The sequence below is a fragment of the Lepisosteus platostomus genome, chromosome 23 (assembly GCF_059453375.1).
Source record: "Lepisosteus platostomus isolate fLepPlt1 chromosome 23, fLepPlt1.hap1, whole genome shotgun sequence".
Taxonomy (NCBI): Eukaryota; Metazoa; Chordata; class Actinopteri; order Semionotiformes; family Lepisosteidae; genus Lepisosteus; species Lepisosteus platostomus.
Window position 1 is genome coordinate 160,983 of NC_142633.1, and position 24,508 is coordinate 185,490.

At 39.6% G+C, this 24,508-nt stretch overlaps 2 protein-coding genes across 2 annotated transcripts in view; both read right to left on the minus strand.

Moving 5' to 3' along the window:
- The window catches only part of LOC148641868 (uncharacterized), a 66,806-nt gene extending 53,095 nt beyond the window's left edge, over nucleotides 1–13,711 (minus strand). The window contains exon 1 of the mRNA XM_088616822.1: nucleotides 13,027–13,711. Coding sequence (XP_088472948.1) covers nucleotides 13,027–13,378 — 352 coding nt within the window. The 5' untranslated portion in view covers nucleotides 13,379–13,711. The remainder of the gene's footprint in view (nucleotides 1–13,026) is intronic.
- Nucleotides 13,712–18,539: 4,828 nt separating this feature from the next.
- Nucleotides 18,540–24,095, minus strand: LOC148641869 (uncharacterized). Its single transcript, XM_088616820.1, has 10 exons — nucleotides 22,171–24,095; nucleotides 21,813–21,947; nucleotides 21,560–21,694; nucleotides 21,245–21,310; nucleotides 20,681–20,772; nucleotides 20,433–20,559; nucleotides 20,218–20,338; nucleotides 19,627–19,685; nucleotides 19,405–19,519; nucleotides 18,540–18,839 (listed from the first exon to the last, which is right to left on the minus strand). The coding sequence occupies exons 1-10, from the start codon at nucleotides 24,088–24,090 to the stop codon at nucleotides 18,823–18,825; spliced, it is 2,787 nt and encodes a 928-aa protein (XP_088472946.1). The 5' UTR covers nucleotides 24,091–24,095; the 3' UTR covers nucleotides 18,540–18,822.
- Nucleotides 24,096–24,508: the final 413 nt, after the last annotated feature.

Below are 24,508 nucleotides of genomic sequence, written 5' to 3' on the forward strand. Positions count from 1 at the left end.
TATCTCTGTAACTCACAAACATTTGATGACAAAGATAATCCGATGGTGCGGACTGCCCTGCCGCTTGGATACTGATCTAGGGGCATACTACACTGGGAAGGTGTGTCAGGCTGTTACATTGTTACAGTCTGTGGGGATGGTGGAATGAATGGAACTCTGAAAGACCGACTGATGAAATATCAACGGAAGGAACACCGTGGGTAGATGCTCTACCTGCGGTCCTGTGCAGTCTGCAGGCTGGAGCAAATGTAACTGTGAGACTGAGACCATTCGAGATCATCACGGGCAAGCGAAAAAACTCCCTGGAGTGCCAAATTTGGCTAATGGAATGTTGAGTTCGCTAACTAATTCTCTATTACAGTATTATAGGTTGTTAACTGAAGCGGTGCACAGGGCTCGTGAACAGGTGCTGGATGCTTGGGGACCTCCAAGAGAGGGAAGACATGACCTGATACCTGGTGAGTGGGTGTGGGTGAAGAAGAGATACCCTGCCAGATGTTGCAACCCTACTGGGAGGGACCATATCAAGTGCTACTGACTTCCAACTCTGCCTTCTGAGTGACAGGATGGGATCGCTGGATCCACGCATCGCACTGTCACCAAGCCACTGCACCAGAGACTGAGTGAACAGAAAGAAAAATGTTGTTACTGTTTCTGTGTCTGATGCTTCCTAAGGTGGGCCAACAGTGTGCTTGTTAGGCCTGAGGATCATTACTGGGGAATATGGTATTGATACATTCCTGGTGTTGACATATCTATCAGCCAAAAATGATCATCAGAGTTGGGTCTATATTGCTATTCCAAGATCCTGACGATAGATCCTCACATGGCTGAGGTCTGCGTTTGGGTCCTGGGGTGGAACTTTATTACAATATTTATTTGTAGGATTAGTATTGTTTATATGTGTAATTGTTACCATCACTTGTACAAAGACATTAATCACATCTTGTTGTAACCGTGGAACGCACACTGTTATGGTAATACATGCCTGTACACCTAGAAAGGAAAGATCTGCCCTGACATTGTTTGTGTAAAAAATTGGCAGCACTGACGTATGCCATATTTTATAAGGGGGGAATGAAGAAAGATACAAGATGTGAAGAAGTTGTTAACTGATTCCTTTCTGCATGAAGACAGGACTTCTAAGTTACAGGCTAGAGTTATGGCAGGAAAGGGGGATAACTGATAAGGATTCCAGATGCCAGCTAGGAAACTAGCTATAAACACGTTCAAAGTTAAGTGAGTTAAGTGATTAACCTTTTCTATAAATACTTGCACTCGTTATCACAGCAAAAGAAACGCATACTTTTTAGAATTTGACCAATAGGGAATATAAAATGGAATCACATATCTAAATGAATTAATAACGATATTAATTAATTTAAGGATCTAAATATATGTATTTACAGATGCAGCCATTCAAAATGCACGGTACAAACCCATACCGCGGGCAACTACGAGTGAGCCACCGCGCCGTACCGCGGTATGTGATTGGCTGGCCAAAATGACCGACAGGGGCACTCGTGGTGCATTGGTCAGTAGTGAATAGATTTAATCATTTAATCTCTTTACTGTGCACATTTTAATCCACTTAGTATTGAATATTTATATGGAATTTTACCACTAAAGGGAATTTTTAGTAGCCAAGCATAAAAAGAAGAGGAGCATAACGCATCTGAAGTTCATAAATGATATTAATATAGGAACATAAACATATTATGTAAACTGTATATTGCTGGTATTGGTGGTATAAAAAACACCAGTATTTCATTTCTCCCTAAACATTTTAAGCATCAAAATCTTACATGTAGTTATTTCAGAAACGTTTTTTTCGTGCACCTTCTGACCATATTACTGTACGTTTATATAGTGAAAAGTGATCGTTTTAACCTTTTCTGCGAATATGCTCATTATCGGAGTAAACAAACCATACTTTTAGAATTTGATTTATAGGGAATATAATACAGAATCGCGTATCTAAAGAAATTAATAATGATATAATTATATTCATGTACTGTAACACAAACAGTGGTATATACACATATCTGTTGATATGTGTAAGGTTGTTTCAGTGCTTGTCACCTGACTGCGTCAGTGGTGTGATGGTTTACGTGACTGACTTATAAGCGAGAGGTCAGGTGTTCAAATCCAGCTATCACCACGAGTTTTCTTTTAACAAACATTTATTTGAAAAACTAAAATAGCAATAGCAAAATAGCAATATTATGGACACTCAATAGACTTTTTTATATTTCTAAATATTACAACATGTTCGAATCTAAGGCATTTATTAATAACAATGAATAGTTTCAAACTGCTACTGGATATCATTATCATCAATATGTGAAAAAAGTTAATCCTGTTTTTTTTATGGTCTGTAGCTTAAATCCTGCTTAACTAAAACTTAGACACAAGAAGAGTATTATTGGACAATGTTGTGAGGCTAAAGAAATCAATAACGATATTAATTCAAAGATCTAAATATATGTATTGCATACGCCTGACATTAGAGGGTGTGTCTGCTCGCCTGCGCAGTGACGTCACCGTCTTTCCCTCTGAATAGCTACAGTAGCAGGAACCTGTACCGTGTGGATCCCTTTAGATCTCCCTTCAGATTTAAAAGGTATATCAAAAATATATTCAGTGTCACATTAACATTGGAATGTTCTTCCAAGTGTAAAAAGAGGCGATACACAACGTGTCTCCTTCATACATTTTCAGTTTACAGACCGTACAAGATCATTTTTTATGAATAATGTATTCTGTATTGCATTAAAATTGGAACGTTTTTCACAGGTGTAAATCCACCTTTTTTCTAACCGCTTTATCCAGGACAGGTAACAGTTTCACAACTCACCCCCCCCCTGCCTGTCTGACTTTCTTTTTAACCCTTCTGTGCCCGAATTGCAGTGGGTAAGATTCGGGTAAATTATGTGAGTCAGATTATGAATGAATAAAAGCCTTTTATTAAAAATGGGTTTGTGTTTGTTTGGGTGCTGTACCAGCTGTACCAAAAACTAAAGTGCCCTTTTTCATTCAACGAGTGTCTGAGTCACTGTGTCCGTCCTATAGAATAATGCCATGTCTTTTATGTGTCGCAAAAAACTGACTTGCTTTAACAAAATATATTTACTAATCCTTTCGCCTGGCAATCTACCTGAATGCCCAACTATCTGAGAAGCCCTCCGTGAAACCAAAAGAACCACAATTGAATGAGTGTTGATAAGAGAGAGAGAGAAACCCCCCATTTTGATTTAAATCACAAACGCCTGTTTAATTAAATGTCTTTATTGATTCACAATCTGACAAACGCAATGTAAATCGTTATCTTTGTCTTCTAAGTATCTTAATAAACTTTCAGCATAGCTTTCTCCCCTATTAGATTTATTTTTCTTGGGATCAAACGTGGAAAGATTAGATTGTGATTTTTATTTTTTAAACACATTTTAGAAAAGTGTAATCTATATTAAAAAGCTGTATTTATTTAATACCACTCAATACTTATATTAATAGAGATAAACTCTCTATTAAAGCTCAGATCAAAGATCAAACAGCAATATCTCATACACTGGGACTGATCTATGATCTGTGATGTGGTTGAGTGTGTTTTGTGGCGCTCTAGCAGGCTAGCTGGTGTCTGTGTGGTTCATGCCAGCTAGCTGTGCCGAAAAATAAAAACCAGTTTAACAACTCTTAAGCATACTGTCGTTTTTGTTAGACCATTAGACATGCAATACACTTCCTCGTGATCATCTTAGAATCTTTGATTAAGCTGCAAGTTTTTTTTATTTTTAATTATACATTTTAAACACTTTGATTTTGAAAACGGAACACACATTCCATACAGATACAGTACAATTACATTCTCCTGTCTTCCCGTGGTGTAAAACGAATAAGCAGGTGATTGAGATAACAATGCGGTGCCCACACTGGGGTAAAGTTAGCTTGAAATTTGAAAATGATATTGGCACGCCTGTAACTTTTTCACAAAACCTCCTAGAGTTATGAGCATTTGCTGTGTGTACATGGTACATCGTGACTGTTTCACAGCCTTCACTATGTCGTTTTTAAGCCATTTTTTTGACCACGCTCGAATATTCTTTTGTTCATATAGAAGGGAAACACAGAAAGCCTTCAAACCAAATGCATTTTAAAGACCATAACCATGTTCACAGCTTGAACATAAAACTATCAGTGAGCTAATTCTCTTTTTTTAAACCTACGGTTCTTCATCGATGCGTAATTACGCACTAACTGGAACCCAAAGGGATCGCTGTGTACACTTGTTCACAACGCGAGAAATACTGCTTAATACAGCTTAGTGTGAAAAACCTGTATATCACCATAGGAAGCATAACAGCCTGGCCTCCAATTACTCAGACTGTAAGCACAGGAATAAAGCTTTGTTTGATTTCTGAAACCCTTTCTTTATGTCCTATTTTCATTCAGGTAAGGGTCAACTATATACACGATACTGCTGACAGCAGGAAAATTCCTATACTTTACTCAGCAGCATGAACGCTTCGCGTTGTGAATCTGTTTTTCTAAGAAAACATGTCTCCACGGGGGAAGGTGGAGTGTGTGTCTTTCATTGGAAGACTTGCCCTGTTCTACTTTGAAAATACCTGTGAAACCAGTTTGTTTACAAACAATGTAGACACAGAGACTCAGACAGTGGAGTGAAATTCGGCACAGGCAGCACTCCCGGGGGCAGGGGGGTCGAGAGAGAGAGAGAGAGAGAGATGCGAAAACCGTGCAGCGCCAGGCGATGCGCAATATTAATGTAGGGATTTTCGGGCTCACGTGGATTTGCGCCCTACACCCTGCGGTACTGCTGTGTACATACAGTACGAACATATAGAAATATAAAAATTGCCAATATAATGCCAATAGTATTTCCTATTTTAGTTTTTCAAAGAAATGTTTATTTGTTAAAAGAAAACTAATGGCGACAGCTGGGTTTGAACACCCGACCTTATGGTTATAAATCAGTCACTTAAGCTATCACGCCACCAAGGCAAGTCATGTGACAACCACTGAAACAGCCATACAAATATCAATGGAAAGTCTTATACTGCTGTTTGTGCAACAGTACATGGATATAGTTATACCGTTATTAATTTATTTAGATACGCGAATCCATAATATATTTCCTATTAATCAAATTCTAAAAGTATGCTTTTGTTTACTCCAATAATGAGCATATTCGCAGAAAAGGTTAAAACGATCACTTTTCACAAAGTATATAAACGTACAATAATATGGTCAGAAGGAGCACATAAAAACATTTCTGAAATAACCACATGTAAGACTTTGATCCTTAAAATGTTTAGGGAGAAATTGAATACTGGTGTGTATTTTGTCTTTAAACTACCAAGACCAGCCATATACAGTACAGTTTACATACAGTAATATGTTTATGTTCCTAAATTAATATCTTTTATGAGCATGTGAAAGGCATGGTGAATCGGAAATTCGAAGACTTACTTTGTATAATTGGAAACGAATGCGAGATCTGATCAACGAAATGCTGTGGTGTTACTTTTTGTCAATTAAAAAATAAAGTATTTCCGTTTACAAAGACGGTTACAAAGAATGTGGACCTGGGTAATACTTTGCGTTTACAGCTTGCCCAAGGTCATTCATTATTAATACTATTAGTAATATCTTCGGTGTATTGGTGCTTGAGGAAGAAAGAAGTACCAGAAAGCATGGTGAAATCACAGTTGGAGTACACCAAGGATCAGCACTAAGTCCTTTCCTTTTTATAAACATTATTGACACACTGACAGAGGAGGTAAGAACAGAAGTGCCTTGGGAACTCATCTTTGCTGATGATGTGGCACTGATGGCAGATTCAGAAGTAGAACTACAGGAGAAAGTGTTCAAATGGCAGAGGAGTCTGGAAAAGGGTTGACTGAAAATAAATGCAGAAAAATCTGAAATAATGGTAATGGAGAGAAGAGGAGATACAATGACCAATGTTGAGGAGACAAATGGAGGAAAACTGAAACAGGTTGATGGCTTTAAATACCTTGGATCAAAACTGGTAAAGGGAGGAGAAACACTGGAGGCAGTAAAACAACGAGTGAAAGCTGGATGGAACAAGTGGAGAGAAATAACTGGAATTATCTGTGACAGGAAAATTCCTAGAAAGTTAAAGTGCAAAATGTACAAGACTGTGCTAAGACCTGTACTACAACACGGAGCTGAATGCTTGGCAGTTGGAAAGAGGGAAGAGAACTTGATGAGAAGAACTGAAATGAGGATGTTGAGATGGATTCTGCAGATTTCAATGAAGGATAAGATCAGAAATGAAGAAATCCGTAGACAATGTAGGGTGGTGGATGTAGTTGAGAAGATGCGAGAGGCGAGGTTACGATGGTATGGACATATCATGAGGAGGAACTTTGAGGAAGTAACAAAGAGGGTAATGGAATTTGAGGTGGAAGGTAACAGGGGAAGAGGCAGGCTAGATTGTGTGAGAAAAGATATGGAGGTGTGAAGTGAGTGAGGAAGATGTGCTCGACAGAGACAAGTGGAGAAGAGCAACCAAAGCAGCTGACCCCAGGACAGTCTAGGACTAAGGCTGTGGAAAAAAAATATCTTCGGCAAAGACTTTGATGCATAAAATACTTCTGCATAATTAAAATTTTATGATAAAGGTGGTAGGTTGTGTACTTTTGTCCAACTGAGCAATCTTGCTTTCATAAAATATACCAACTTTTTAATGTATAATGATTAAAATGCTGTAATACACAGTTTAAATTTAAAAGTCTAAAGAGTATACAACTTAAATTCTTAATTGAATAAAGATTGTCCCTCAGCAGTGTAGCGGCAATGCTTGTTAATAAGACAGAATTAAGCGTTGCTGTGCTTTCCTAAATGAGCCCTATCTCACTCTCCATCTCTGTGGTGCAGCCAAAGAGAAAGTATTCATGCAGGCTGATTTAAGATGTTTTCTTTTGATAAGGGACAGCTCCCAAACAGGGATGCACTTAGCTAAGCCTGGCTATCATGATCAATGGTCATCCATTGGCGCCTATCTGTCTAGGGAGTGCCAAATGGACATCTGGACTGCATTCCTAAGTGTCAGGAGTAAGTGACTCATATCTCACCTTGATCAACCAATCAGGGATTGGCAGGGCGTGGTAACACCACTTGGGTCTCCAATGCCCGCCAAACTCTCAACCAATCAGCACACATCTGTGTCTTGGTCAAAAAGGGAGCGCAAGCTCAGATCGGGTCTCTCCTTGGCCATTTTTGCGCATCCTCAGAGACAATCACGTGACAACTGCTGTTGTCTGCACTGGGACTTGGACTTTGTTCTAAGCGCGAGGCCAAGGATCCAGTACGTACTCAGAATTCTACCAACGTGAATGCTCCGCTTGATCAACGGCAGCCTACAGTTGGACCCTCGTCGACAACCTGAATAGCTTATTCAGAAGCAGCGCTGGACCGGGAACGAACCAGCTTCTTCCCAGGCAAAAGAGTGACTTGCGAGGACCCGCGGTCACACTCTGTGCATAGAGACTTTCTACTAGCCAGCCGGACTGCTGGTAGATCCCCCCGGAGCAACGACTGCCCTGCGCGCCGCAGTTAGATTCCTCCGCCCGTCCTACTCAAAGCTGCACTTCGACTGGTTGGCCGGTAGCCAGAGGACGCCGGGACAACGGCCATTGGACAACCGCTGGAACAGAGGCTGCAACAGAGCCTGTCAGGTGGTTTGGTGTTCGTGCCGGGAAATTCCAAATCCATACACAGTGGATAAGTAAACCCCATGTTCTACATTGCGTCTCGAGAATTCAATTGTACCTCAACAGAAGTTGTTATCAATTTAATTCATGAGTAATGTATTTACTTCTGAATTTAGAGTAACAGTGGGTAATAACACTGATTAGTGATTTGGTAACCGAACGATATATATCGACATATATTCTCTGTTGTGTATCTCTTTGTGTTTGCATCTCTTCGAGGTTATATACCTTGTATATTGATAACCCTCACAGTAAGGTCTGCCGCTTGTATCCAGGCAGACTAGTATACGTTTGGTGCACAATTTATATTAATAAATGTATCTCGTGTATTGAACCGGTGTGTGTGCGTTGTTAGTTGTTCTGACGATTGATTTTCTAAAAGCCACAACGAACCACCTCGTGATTACTGCTACAGTTAACAATTGTCTCAGTAAACCCATCAAACCTCTACAGCAGTGATTGGGATTTGAAACCGATTGTTTTCTGGTGACAGCTCAAATGCTGTACATGAGAGGTTAATCTTTATTAGCTCCACCTGGCGGTTTTACAAGGTGATTCTGGATACTATTATGAGAAATGACGCATTATGATGTGTTTTGATGCGACACGCCCACCGCGTTGTACTGCAGCATACTCCGCTCATTTTGAATGGCTGCATCTGTATATAGCTGTTAGTATTGCTGTAATCCATTTTCTTTGTAAACAAGGTTTATTTTTAATTTGACTTATTCACGCATGATGAAGTATTATCTACACTATATTATATTATGCACACATGTTTTTCTTAATATAAATTATAAAATATTCAATGTTAAGCTATATTAATAATGAAATAAAAACGTGAATTAGCAAAAATGAATACTGTCAACTGTTCAACCGGTTTAATTCAAAACACTTTGTTCAGTGGGGCAATTTAACAGACGCCACAAGCCTTAAAATGAAATTGCATATATTGTAATTAGAATCAGGAATAACAAAGCGGTATTAAAAATACCACTGAAACTATAATAATGTGTCTGGTCATTATTAACAGTACTGATTTAATAATAATAATTTCAAGCTTCTTGTATCTTTTTCAGAGTCATTTGTTTCTTCAGTTTTCATAAGCTTCACTTATTAAAATACCTATTTATGAGATAACTTTGTGAGCAAATGACACAGAGCCTGCAACCCACTGAGATTCGGACACAGAATGGTTAAAAATGGGAACAGGTAAGTCAGGCAGAGGGAGGGGGGAGGGGGAGGTGTCTTCCCACCTCTATGACTAAAGAATGTGTCAAAGAGAAATGGCTTGAGCGTCTTACAGAGCCGAAAACATTTGGTGTGGTCTTCTCTGCTTTAAAGGTACACTCCTTGTGGATACATTTTCTCCTCATGGGAAATACGTTTGCCCACTAGCTAAAACACAGAAACAAACTGAATACAAAATGTACTTGCAAGAATAGTGATACAAACATTTAAAAAAAACATACTTGCTTTATACTGTACAGTGTATTAAAACACTCTATGGTCACTACGCTGTCCACTAAACCTCTTTCCCACAATTTCACGGGGGCAAGGTCACGTAGCCGATTCACAGCTGGATACAATTTTATCTTGCAGAAATTCAAATATTTGTCAACATATTTACTAAAACTATCCATCTCAGTAATCTCACTGTTTTAGTCTCAGTTAGCCCCAGTGCTCACTCAATGTTCACACTCCCAGTAAAATAAAAAAACCAGTTTCCCGCATTGTCACCTTGCACTGGGGGGGGGAGGAAAAGTGCCCACGGTCATTTTTTTCCACTGACAGACAAAGCTGTGTTGTTATAACACAAACTCTGCTTAACAGAGCCGCTTGTAAAAGCAAGGTGACTTTCTGCTATCTAAACCATTTTTTACAGCTTTTGAAGTCACGCAATGTTTGAGTTAGGCAGGAACAAGTCATTGTATCTTATTTTTTATTTAATTTATTTTAAATAAATATAAGGCAACCAGCAATCAAATGTCCTGTATTTTCTTAACACTCGTTTTCCAGTACTGTAGTTTTAAAACTTCAACAAAGACGTGCAACATCCAAACAGTGCAATGTTGTATTGTTTTAAAGCCACTACAGTATAGCTTGTGGGAAATATTTATTTGTACTGCATCAACGCTTAATTCGTTCAGAGCGCCCGACATTACAAACTGTCAAAGGTCATTCATTACTATTATTATTAATAATATCTGCCGTACTGCATTGAAATTGGATCGTTTTTACAAATGTAAACCCACCAGTCTATTTTGTAATCATTTTTCCCAGGACAGGTAGAAGTTTCACCTACACTATTTGGTTACATTTTTTTATGATTTTGACAGACTTCAGAATTACTAACATAATGCTTACTGTGGTGGAAGAGCTATTGAGCATAGAACAACTTTCCACCTCTGAAATGATTTGCATATGTAGTTTTTTCTTATCTGTGTGAATACGGGAAACACAGAGGGAGATTCACAAATTAAAGAGAGGTCTGTAACACCCTGTCTCAAAAACAGGCTTTTTACTAAGAAAACAAAGGTTGTGAAAACACTGACAAATCACCCCCAACACAATACAATTTTAAAATACAAGCAGTTTGAAATTATTAGTTATTAATAAATTCATAGTTAATAAATATCAGGTACGTTATTATAGTTCAGTTTTCAGCAGTCTTTTTAATACTGTATTGTCATTCTTGATTATAATTATAATATATACGATTTCGTTTTAAGGCTTGTTGTAAAGGCTTGTCTTTGATTGCCCCACTTGAATGAATAAGGTATTTTGAATTGACTTGAATTAAACCGGAACTGTTTTTTACTCCCACTGTTGAAAGTATACACATTTGCTCATTCATGTTGTTGATATAATTTAACTTTGATCACCTTGTGATATATAGAAATACCAAATTCAATACAGTGTCCATAATATTTACTATTTTAAAGAAATATTTATTTGATAAAGGAAAACATAACCTGAGAAGGAATTTAACCCCAGCTTCCAGAACATGCACCAAAGCCATTATGCCAACAGGCCACTCGGCAGCTTTGGCTATAGCTAAAAAGGGCAGGCAAAATGTTTCCAAATAATCGTGAATGAATGAGTCAATTTAGATCCTTTAATTAATATCGTTAATTTATTTAGTTAGGCGATTCCATATTATATTCACTATTAAGCTGATTCTAAAAAAAATGCGTTTTTTACTGCGATAAGGAGCACAAGTATTTATAAAAAAAGTTAAAAAATTATAGCTTTTTATACAGTATATAAACTTAATATAGTCAGAATGAGCAAAACTTTTCCAAAATAATCACAGTAAGTGACCGAGTGAAAGACTTTGATGCATAAAATGTTTATGCGGAAAGTGGAATACTGTTGTGTATTTTTTATTTAAACTACCACTACCAGCCATATACAGTTTATATAATATATTTTTATTCCTAAATTAATATCATTTATGAAATTCAGAGACTCCTATTATATTTATGCTCAGCTTCCAAAATGTCCCTTATTGTAAAATGCCATATTAATATTCTATATTAAGCGGACTTAAACATGCACAGTAGAGATTAAATGAAGCAATCATTTCACTAACAACTAATGCACTACAAGTGCCACCTGTCGGTCACTTTGGCCAGTGAATCACATACTGCGGTAGCCTGTAGATCATTTCCCGTGGTACAGGGTTTTACAGCACATTTTGAATGGATACATCTGTAGGTGTTGTAGTTTTCTGCATTGTATGGTAAAGGCATTAATTAAAGAACCAAAAATTACTCTTAAGATATGCTGCTGATGCTTTCATGTGGTAAAGATCAATCTTTATTTGTAATACAAACACATATCATCACAGGTCTTTTAACAATTGAGGACAACTAATTCATTCCTAATTATACATTTTACATAAATTTACATGTGTATATTTTTTATTTCTGTTAGATTTCCACAAACTCATGGCTAATGTGGTTTAAATGATCAATTATAACGTTCAAGGATTTTTCACATTGCAAAGCAGTGTCTCGTTGATCTTAGCTGTTCTTGTACCTTTTAACATAAAACAATAACTTTGTAGACGAATATTCAATATATTCTACTCTTTTTCGTGTTATGATGAAATAAGAAGACTGGTAACCAGAATCAAATACCAGATGGTGAAATGTTGAGCAAATATTATGTGTACCTTCAATTAATCTCTGTACTCAGGCTAGTCACATGATACAAGAAAGTAGGGTCACACAACCAATATTTTTAAGTCTGAATTCCCTATATACACCACAATTATTTCAGAAATGTGTTAAGTTTTTAAAACATAATTTTTATCAGCAGCCATATCACCCTGCAACTCACAACTCACAACTGGCAACCCACTGAAGCTAAGCAGGTGTGAGCCTGGTCAGTACCTGGATGGGAGACCTCCTGGGAAAAACTAAGGTTGCTGCTGGAAGAGGTGTTAGTGGGGCCAGCAGGGGGCGCTCACCCTGCGGTCCATGTGGGTCCTAATGCCCCAGTATAGTGACGGGGACACTATACTGTAAACAGGCGCCGTCCTTCGGATGAGATGTAAAACCGAGGTCCTGACTCCCTGTGGTCATTAAAAATCCCAGGGCGCTTCTCGAAAAGAGTAGGGGTGTAACCCCGGTGTCCTGGCCAAATTTCCAATTGGCCCTTACTAATCATGGCCTCCTAATAATCCCCCTCTATGAATTGGCTACATTACTCTGCTCTCCTCCCCACTGATAGCTGATGTGTGGTGAGTGTTCTGGCGCACTATGGCTGCCGTCGCATCATCCAGGTGGATGCTGCACATTGGTGGTGGTGGAGGGGAGTCCCCATTACCTGTAAAGCGCTTTGAGTGGAGTGTCCAATTTACATTTACTGTATATACGAAGTTTCTGCCTTTAAGACATCAAAAATGCTAAAAACGAACTAATTCAAAAAAACGAACGCTGAGGACAAAAAATGTTACCTAATTTCCAACTAAATTGCCAAAAGTAAATTAATTGTAAAAAAAACGATTTACAATCGAATGACCTTATTCTACGATTGCTGAGTCTAGACGAGGTGTTTTCAGCCGGTACTGTATGATAGACGTTTTCAGTACCACGAACGAACAATAACAGTTCAGTTTCCAGTAAAGAATCCCGTTGCTACATCACACAAGTCTTTCCCACTTCACTCTGCACCTCTCCACTATATTCTCACCAGTGAGGACGTTAAAGACACTGTTTTTAAACACACACACTGACTTCATACAAGTCACTGCACTGACCTGACTGCTCAAGTTTCGTATCCATTTCTTCTTTTATTTCTGCAGTCTGTCCCTGATCACCTCCCACTCCCGACTCCTTCTCCAACAACTGCAATCTCCACTTCAGGCTCTCGTTTTCCTTCTTCAGCTGCGCCATTTCACTCCCGAAACTGTCCTCCACACACTGTGAGATTTTAAACACAGCCCGCCTCACCAGAATCTGGGAGATGCTGCGGAGTTTGTCTTGAAACTTGTCCTCAGAATCAGACATCCTGTTTTGGAAAACTTCCGAAACTTCATAGACGATCGATTTGAGCAAAACCTCCATGAAAGAGTGGAGCTCGCTTTGCAGAATTAACAGCCAATTCGCCATCTTCTTGCTGACTTGTGAAGTCTGCACAGACCTGCAGCAAAATAGGATCGCGCCTCCAGGAGTTTAAAAGTTTATTTTTTCAAAAGAGCCATTTTTGTTTTTATTATTCATTTAAAGTAGCTGATTCAATCACCGCCACGAACTGAAATGTATGTACAGCCGCGCCGCATGATGACGTCACTCACCGGAGCTGCTGGGAATCCAAAACAACCAAGTCGCAACGTAATGAGGACATTGTTGCAACAGTGAAGGGTATCTGTAAAAGGACCCTGCCGGACCACAAGGACGTGATATCGGCCATTGACTCTGTTCACAGGCTCAGGAGAGCGAACATGTCTGGGCATGTGGGCCCCAGAACGATTATAATACAGTTCACCAGTTCACCAAGAGGACGGCGAGGGAGACGCTGTGGCGTGCGGCTAGAGGGAATGAGTATGTGATTGAGAACAAACCGGGGTTTGCAGAGGACCTGTCCGCCGCGGACAGGAGCACCAGGAACCAGCGGTTGCCCACCGGGGTAAAGTTAGCTCGAAGTTCGAAAACGATTTTGGCACGCCTGTAGCGCTTTCACGAAACCTCTTAGAATTGCGAGAATGCTTGTTTTGTGTATAAAATACATTGTGGATGCTTTCTCAGCCTTTACTTTTTCGTTTTTATGACATTTTTTTGACCAAGCACGAATATTCTTTTGTCCATATCTTCGCAATGGAAGCACAGAACGCCGTCAAACCAAATGCATTTTAAAGACCACGACTTGTAGATATTTCCACACTCTTTACATCAAACTATCAGTGAGCTAATTATCTTTTTTTAAACCTCCGGTTTTTCATCGATGCGTAATTACGCACGAACTGGAACCCGGGGGACCGCTGTGTGCACACGTTCACAACGCGAGAAATACTGTTCAAATCGCTTCGTGCGAAAAACCCGTATATGACCATAGGAAGCAGAACAGCGCAGTCTCCCATTACCCAGACTGTAAGCACGGGAATAAAGCTTTGTTTGACTTCTGAAACCCTTCCTTTACGTCCTGTTTTCATTCAGGTAAGGGTCAACTATATTGAAAATACTACTGACAGCAGGAAGATTAAAATATTCTTTACTCAGCATCTTATTAAAAACAGCTCCCATGATGTTCAAACCGATTTTTTACACAGAACACTGACACAGCTTTGCATTCTGAATCTCTTTTTCTCATGCTTTTATTTAATATGGCACAATGCACTGGGATAGGGGTATTCTGTTCACAAACCCATAGCATTTAAACCACAGCACCCACAATGCTGCAAGTGTTTTGCACACTAAGCGGGTCCTCTGACTTTTCCCAGCTTTATTTTGGGTTGTGGAACCTTTCTTTATATTTTTTAGGATTTTCTGAAGATAACACTACAGGTGGGATGGGTGGGTTGTCTTCATGGCTCAATAGCATTTCAAATACAGCACCCACACTGCTGAAACCAAGTGTTTTACACACCAGACAGGCCCCCGAACCTCATACAACCTTACTGTGGCTGTGGCCCCTGTCTTTATTTTGTAATGAGTTTCTGAAGATAACACTACAGGTAATACACTGGGACAGGTGGGTCGTCTTCATGGCTCAATAGCATTTCAAATACAGCACCCACTCTGCTGAAACCAAGTGTTTTACACACCAGACAGGCCCCCAAACCTCATACAACCTTACTGTAGCTGTGGCCCCTTTCTTTAATTTTTTATGATTTTCTGAAGATTACACTACAGGTAATACACTGGGACGGGTGGGTCGTCTTCATGGCTCAATAGCATTTCAAATACAGCACCCACTCTGCTGAAACCAAGTGTTTTACACACCAGACAGGCCCCCGAACCTCATACAACCTTACTGTAGCTGTGGCCCCTGTCTTTATTTTGTAATGAGTTTCTGAAGATAACACTACAGGTAATACACTGGGACAGGTGGGTCGTCTTCATGGCTCAATAGCATTTCAAATACAGCACCCACTCTGCTGAAACCAAGTGTTTTACACACCAGACAGGCCCCCAAACCTCATACAACCTTACTGTAGCTGTGGCCCATTTCTTTAATTTTTTATGATTTTCTGAAGATTACACTACAGGTAATACACTGGGACGGGTGGGTCGTCTTCATGGCTCAATAGCATTTCAAATACAGCACCCACTCTGCTGAAACCAAGTGTTTTACACACCAGACAGGCCCCCGAACCTCATACAACCTTACTGTGGCTGTGGCCCCTGTCTTTATTTTGTAATGAGTTTCTGAAGATAACACTACAGGTAATACACTGGGACAGGTGGGTCGTCTTCATGGCTCAATAGCATTTCAAATACAGCACCCACTCTGCTGAAACCAAGTGTTTTACACACCAGACAGGCCCCCAAACCTCATACAACCTTACTGTAGCTGTGGCCCATTTCTTTAATTTTTTATGATTTTCTGAAGATTAAACTACAGGTAATACACTGGGACGGGTGGGTCGTCTTCATGGCTCAATAGCATTTCAAATACAGCACCCACTCTGCTGAAACCAAGTGTTTTACACACCAGACAGGCCCCCGAACCTCATACAACCTTACTGTGGCTGTGGCCCCTGTCTTTATTTTGTAATGAGTTTCTGAAGATAACACTACAGGTAATACACTGGGACAGGTGGGTCGTCTTCATGGCTCAATAGCATTTCAAATACAGCACCCACTCTGCTGAAACCAAGTGTTTTACACACCAGACAGGCCCCCAAACCTCATACAACCTTACTGTAGCTGTGGCCCCTTTCTTTAATTTTTTATGATTTTCTGAAGATTACACTACAGGTAATACACTGGGACGGGTGGGTCGTCTTCATGGCTCAATAGCATTTCAAATACAGCACCCACTCTGCTGAAACCAAGTGTTTTACACACCAGACAGGCCCCCGAACCTCATACAACCTTACTGTGGCTGTGGCCCCTGTCTTTATTTTGTAATGAGTTTCTGAAGATAACACTACAGGTAATACACTGGGACAGGTGGGTCGTCTTCATGGCTCAATAGCATTTCAAATACAGCACCCACTCTGCTGAAACCAAGTGTTTTACACACCAGACAGGCCCCCAAACCTCATACAACCTTACTGTAGCTGTGGCCCCTTTCTTTAATTTTTTATGATTTTCTGAAGATTACACTACAGGTAATACACTGGGACGGGTGGGTCGTCTTCATGGCTCAATAGCATTTCAAATACAGCACCCACTCTGCTGAAACCAAGTGTTTTACACACCAGACAGGCCCCCAAACCTCATACAACCTTACTGTAGCTGTGGCCCATTTCTTTAATTTTTTATGATTTTCTGAAGATTACACTACAGGTAATACACTGGGACGGGTGGGTCGTCTTCATGGCTCAATAGCATTTCAAATACAGCACCCACTCTGCTGAAACCAAGTGTTTTACACACCAGACAGGCCCCCAAACCTCATACAACCTTACTGTAGCTGTGGCCCATTTCTTTAATTTTTTATGATTTTCTGAAGATTACACTACAGGTAATACACTGGGACGGGTGGGTCGTCTTCATGGCTCAATAGCATTTCAAATACAGCACCCACTCTGCTGAAACCAAGTGTTTTACACACCAGACAGGCCCCCAAACCTCATACAACCTTACTGTAGCTGTGGCCCATTTCTTTAATTTTTTATGATTTTCTGAAGATTACACTACAGGTAATACACTGGGACGGGTGGGTCGTCTTCATGGCTCAATAGCATTTCAAATACAGCACCCACTCTGCTGAAACCAAGTGTTTTACACACCAGACAGGCCCCCGAACCTCATACAACCTTACTGTGGCTGTGGCCCCTGTCTTTATTTTGTAATGAGTTTCTGAAGATAACACTACAGGTAATACACTGGGACAGGTGGGTGCTATTCATGAGTCAAAAGCTTCATCACAACATCTGAAAATTTTAGATTTTACATTCTTTTTATTTCCCATGTTTCGTTTAGTTTTTTCCTAATTTCACATTTTAAATAAGCTATATCTGTAATCACAATGAAGGTGTGGTATGCAGTCTTGATGATGTGACTGTGTAACCATCAGGCACGAAGGAGAGAAAAACAAAAAACTCCAAAGGAGAAAAAAAATCTCTGGGGGTCCAAGGCCTGATGGTTGACCTCCCCTCCAGGTCCTGGTTGTGTATGACAAATAGTTACTAGAAACAGTTCACATGCACAACCATGCAGATTGACACGGTGAATTCTATTTCATATATTATGTGAGACTAGATGTTAATGTTGAGTGTGTCCCATCCACTGGGTTGAGCAGTACAGGATCTTGAGTTTTGTAGGCTGGGTTCCTTGCTTCAGAAATCCAGGAGGATCCCTTGTCATGGGGGACGGAGCTCAATATCAACCAAAGGCACCGAAGAGAGAACAGTGGCAGGCATGGTGTGGAGAAAAAAAAAGGGTTAGACACAGAAAAAACAATTGCAACGTGGTTGTCTACTTACCCACTTGATATCTATGTTTCTGCACCTCCTAAAGAATTAGATCACTTGGGATAAAGAAGACTACAGAGACGATGTAGAAGACTACAGCATTGTTAAATATGCTTATAGGTATGGGGCATCCTTAAAAAGGTCTGACATATATTTCCACAATTTAGGGGCTGTGTGCCTAAATGCTCTGCTACGTGCTTGCTATTGTTAACATAATCTGTTCATTGATCTAGACAGCATCCTACAACTACCTTAACCTTACTGTAAGAAAAGTATCACTTTGGTGTCTAGGCTGTTCTTTTTCATGAGTCTCCACTCCTGGAGATGTACATGGTACGATATTGAAAGCCAGTGGGGTTCGGACTTCGATGATGCAATTGTGTTTTATTGTTCCGGTTAGAATCCTTTTAGCACTGTGCCCTGTCTGAAGGTAGATAGAGTACTGTTTTGGAAACCTAATAAAAAGGAATCACCCTAGATACACTTCTATTTGATAGAAGCCATTTTTCTTTGATCTTTCTCACAACGGAGTGGAATTTCTTGATTAATCTATCTTACTAGGATGGATACAATTTTATCTGGAAATCTTTCACATAAATCATGTCATGGTGACATACTGTCGTTTTACATTTCTTTGCACTACTACAGTGATGTTAACAGTGTGTAGTGATCATATTTAAAAGGGACTGTGTTGTGTCATGATTAACTTTTTTACTGTTTTCATACAGACTTTGTTTGGTTTCTGGCAATAGATAACAAATGGTTTCTAGTGATTTTGTGTTCTAGTGTTTTTCATTATTGTTTGGCAAAGTGTACGAAAGTTTACTCTTACCCAAGATAAAATTTTTGGGGGGATATTGAAACTTGTACTTACGTGTCTTTTGGGGGTGAATTCTGCTGAGAACACGTTGACAGTCTTCTTGAGTTTCCAGCATGTCTTTTATGTAATGCTCGGGAGTAGGGGGTGGATGCTCACTCATCAACAGTGCCTGAAATATAAAACCGTAAGAAGGGTTACGAACTGCAAAGGATCCAAGGAGTATAAATGGGTCACAAATCAAGATCTAGGTATTTGCACAATTTTCCAGATCTCTCTTAATCAAACTCCTTTTTTCTTACTTTGTGTTTTTACAGCAAGACGTTATATTGTTTCTGTGCTAAATGGCAAGCTCTTTTAGGTGTTCATGGTTGTGTCTTTGTTTCTATACTATTGGAAAGAAACCTAGTAAGTGATTTGATGCATCCATGTCTAATCATTAATCTGACACAGTAATTCTATCTTTGAGATGCCTGTGTCATGTAATAAATTGCACAGATTATCAGTAATCTTTTATGTGTGCCTTCTTTGGTGTGTTTTTTGAAAAGTTATCTCTAATTTATAGAACCATTAATGCCAGAAGACAAGCCTGCAATCCAAACTTCTTAACAATAACAAACAATTATAACGTCCACTGAAATATGTCATCCTACTGTATGTTTCTGCTGAATCTAAAACTACATGTCCTGCTTAAAAATCCCTTTCATAGTGATAGTTTGCATGCAGAGCATACTCACCAAACTGGGGTTGGCAAAATGTACATATCCATGTTACTTCATTCTTTGCGCTTTCATACTCTTCTTTTGAGATGCACAATTCATGGAACCAGTTTTCACAACTGTCACACTGAATCTACACGGACAGTAAACCTTATATCAGTTCAGCTATCACCTTTCACTGGCATGTTTTGTTATTATGTGCTTACATTACACATACAGATAGAGATGATGTTCACTTACCCAGTTTGTCTGCCGCACTGGTGTTTCTCCACACATCAGGCACATGTCCTGGAGAGGAGCTATAATAAACATGCCAAATAGACTGATTTTTCCAATGTTATCTACAGATCATTGTTGCATAATTGAAGACAGTTTGATAGAGACCTTTTCGTATGCACTTTCCTGATTAGGTGTTCTACTGCTTCTTAAACCGCACATTGTCATGTCTCAGAATACTCCTGTCAACACCTGTTACCCTTTTTTGCGTCAGCGTGTGTTGCTATGATTTTAAGGGGGCACATGATAACACAGCTATCATGTTTCAGTTTGCTTTGCTTCACTATGGGCAATTTAGACCCACACTTTTCCCAGACAATGGTTGTGTCAACCACGACGAAGGCCAAAGTGTCATTGAATTTTAACTGTGTGAAATGTGATTTAATTAACTTTTCATCACTGTGTTATATAGTACAAAAAGAATACCCAAATGAGTTCTGCATATAAATAAATTGAGAATCTTTTTCATCCAGACTTGTTACAGAGAGAGAACATGCTTCAGGAAAATAATATACACCAAGAAACGTAGGCAATGAGGATCAAATGGTACAATACCTGAAGCCTCAAGAATTCTGATTGACAGGTCTTCCCGCAACTTTCTCATTTCTTTGGCACTGCTGTTTATTTCGATATATGTTGGAATATCCGGGAAATTGTTAATGATGTCTGCGCCCATCTAACAGACAAAAGTTTGTTTCAATTATTTCCCTAAAAATCTCTCATACAATAGTTTTAAGTCCAAAATTTAGGCGTGGAAAGGTTATGCTGACCTGCATCACAAAGACCCCACAGCTTGAGGCATCTGCTTGCCTGGTGTGACCAATCACGCTTGGGTGCCAGTTGATATTCAACCAGTCTTCTTTTCCTAGGACATTCCTTCGCATCTTAAAAAAGTCCCTGTGAATCAAAACAATAGGTTATTGATAAATGAGGAAATATTTGTCATGCTGAACTTGAACCTGAAATGTATGTGTGCCCCTGCAGAATTTCACCACGAAACTAATGCTTGATTTCTTACCTGAACCTTTTTGCCGCTGCAGTGGAGTCTCCCATCTCATCACTCCCCATAGGGTCGACCACAAAGACTTTCTGGGATGGAGCATACAGATACTGCAAGAAACAAAGGGCCCATCATCAGACATGAAGTTGCATTTAATGTGGGGCCAGACACACAGGCAGTTTCAGGAGTTTTATGTTGTTTAAACAAAGGTTTTTAATATTTGAATATTTTATATATATAATATTTATATTTATATATTATTTAACATTTAATATTTTGCAAACCTCGGCAAAGACAGTCAGGAAATGACCTAACAGTACTTTTTTTCCTACATGACACTTTGACTTGTTTGGTTGTCTGTTCATTACACAGCAGTATTCACAATAATAATTTAGGAAAAGTGCACTGTCACCATTGCCTTGGACACTCACTATCAATGTCCACCTTTTTTAACAGGAGAGGAACACATACATTGTGACTTTGTAATTTTTTTAGATGCAACAAGGATAATCACTTGAACTGTAATGGTTCCAGGTGTAATTATAAACCTACGCTGTTTTGGATTACCTGCACCACACTTACCAACAATTTCCAGTGGACACCAGTGTTAAAAAAGCTAATAATGGCTTCATAGTTTTCAAAGTTGACCTGTAATGAAAAGAATGACAAGATTAGTACAACAGGCTGCCTCACAGGGATGGTGTGCTACCTTTGAATTTTGATTTCTGACTATAAAGGTAGTTTCTTTAGGCAGCACCATGGGCACAGTTGTGACCTGTTTTGATTGCTTGTAGCTCTCCTTGTTTCTCTATTGATAAAACAATCATCAGTTAGTGAAAAACCATGTTTGCCCCCTCACTAATGTAATCCATCAACATTTGTGTTTGATGTCCTTACCTTGGACAAACGTTGTCTAGCCATGCGCTCTCTATTCCCACTCATGATTACACCAGTTGTGTAGTGGTTCATTAGGAAAACCTTCTTCCCCAAGTCCATGGATTCTTTCGCTACTTGAAAGTAACACTCAATGGTCTTATGGAAAAAGCAAACACAATTGAAGAAGATGTGATTTCACGCACTCACACACATTTGATTACACAAAAGCTCAGAAACCTTAACAAATGCATGCAATCAAACACTTTCATCTTACCTCGCCTATGAGCCACTCATCTGGTTTCAGAGACACAAACTCCGAGTGTCTGAGAATATATGTGTCTGCACTGTGCATGGATGGCAAAACTGCAACCACTAATTCACTCGGATTGATGTTCCAAAGGGCGTGTACCTAAAAAAGATTTACCAAGCCAAAAGCATACACAAGAGATCACTGGACCTAACATAATGAAAATTGAGATTACACACCACAAGTATAACACAAGTATGTCAACAAGTATAACAAGTTAGAGAGAAACGACAAAGAACACCTACAGTAGTAGAAGATGACATTCATAAGCTCTGAAAAAGAAGTGAATGTCCACACAGAGAAATATTTGAAATACAAATCCTACCTTCTTTTTGAAATCTGTTTTCTCTTTTATAAGTTTTGAGATGGGGCGTGCATCACAGTGTGGTGTGATCACTTCAGCCATGCCCACGGCAGCTTGCTTGGGTGACACTTTCCTTTCTTCTTTGTGCTGCCATTCTTTATATTCTGTGGTTCCTGCTTTCCCCTGCTGTACTTGCAGGCCGTTGCTGTCATCTGGCGATTTTTCATTTGTTTCAATATTTCTATTGCTAACTTTTTTTTCCTGTGTTCTCATTTTTTTGGGGATTGGAATTTTCTGTGGTGCGCTGTAGAATTTATTTTTTGTTTCTTTGCCTACACCTGGTGCTCTCTTTGCCCATTGTTCCTGTGCATGTTCATGACGTGTCTTAGTGGTGATCAATGGAGCCGTCAAAACCTTTTTGGGGAGAGCATTTTGGATTATATGTTCTCTGTACCGGCCTTGGAGGGATTGTCTCATTATCGTAATAAACTCTGCTGGCCTCAGTTTCCTCCTGTGCTGAAGTATTGAATGCTTGACAATGCCAAACCAGGTCTCAACATGACAATTAGTGGCTCTTGTTTGTGCTACCTCTGACATTGATATGTCTTTTTTGCTGTCTGAAGCATATCTTGCCAGGTCACCCAACAAAATTCCACTCCACAGTGGAAATAGTGCCATGTATCTTTGCAACAGAAATCTTATTATGTCTTCACAGAAATAGGGGTTCACATTGTGTTGTGTCCCATAGTCATCATGTCCTTGAGCTGATATGCTGTCTTCATAAATACCTTTGAACTCCACAGCGAAAGGAGAGCGGCCCAGGCTGCCTCTCATTTTTGGGTACAGTACCTCATCTGTGTCTTTGACTTCTGCTTCCTTTTCCATCTGGTCTGGTGTGGTTGTTTGAGAAATGTAAGCGTTAAGGAGGCAGACACTAGATTGGACTTCATTTGTGAACCTCCTGCTTGAGAGTACAATACACATGTGTTTGAAAACATTTCTGGCGACACTCAAAGTTGTGCTGTTTTGCAGGATGGCAAAGGAAAATGTTGCAAAGTCTCGCAGTCCTTTGTCTGTTGTTTTTTTACTAATTGCTTGAGAGACAGCCTTTATGACATGGGCAGAGCAAAGGTGCAGAACAGTGAACATCTGAAGTTCTGTGTACTTAAGTTTGCCTTGGCAGACTTTCATTGCACGATTTAAGTATGCATGGATGGTGTCCCCATTGAAGGCAAAAAGAACACTGTGAATCAGGGCCCAGCTGTAGTCAGTTTCTACATGCTGCACTCTCTTGGTAGTACATGTTGAGATGTCAAACATGAATTTCCGTAGCCAACGTTCTATACTGACAATGGTGTGGTCAGTTGTCAACATTTCAGACACTGGTAATGGAGGCTTTCTTTTTCCACCTCCAGGTAACGTAAGACTGTAGTACAAAATTCTTTTGTTCTCCGATGGAATTTTTCTGACTACCCCTCCTGTTGCATCCAGGTAAAGGCTGACTTTCTCCTTCATCTTTAGATGGGCAATAAGAATTCGCATACTCTGTTCTGTGTAAAGATAGGCAGCAAATGTGTCTAACTGCAAAATCTGTATATATCCTGGGAAATGGACAATGTCGAAGTCGCATGCTTTCATATATTTTTGTGCCATATGTAATTCAAACACTGGATCATAGTGAATGCGTTTACTGTTCCTGAACTCTGATGAAATGACTTTCAGGACATTCTGTGTTAGTGGTTTAGATAAATTGCCTGCTGCAATTTCAGCAAGCGGTGTTCTGCTCAGGTTCCTGTAGTACACATTGCTGATTCCTTTTGTGAGGGCACGGGCAATCTTTCGACGATAAGGCTGACGTGCTTGTCGAAATTTTGTTTCCCTTTTACTGTGCTGTATTTGCCCTGCTCGTACAACATCAATTGTGATGTCATCATTGCCCATTGGTTTGTGTCTTGTTGTCATAATGTATTTTACATTGCAGGACCTGAAGGTACAGACTGCTTTTCTCATCAGAAAGTTTTTTTTTTTTCTGCTGTTCTCTTTCCTGATGTATTGGTATTTGAAGGCTATTGGGCAACAAGGATTTATCTTCCTGAACTCGTTATATAAGATCTGGGTCCATGGTCGTCTTAGTTTAGATGTACCTTTTAGAGGTGCTATTTTTCTCCATTGTTCAGCCTTTAAACATACTTGGAAAGTTTTAGGCACAGACATAATCTTTCTTAATCCCCTTTTATCCTGAGGTGATGTCCCAGATGAGCTTGCCCCCTGGGAATATTCACTGTGCTCTTCAGGCTTTTTTTCTGATTCTACACAGATTTTTTCTCCCTCTAACATGTCACCACTGTCTGTGCTGCCG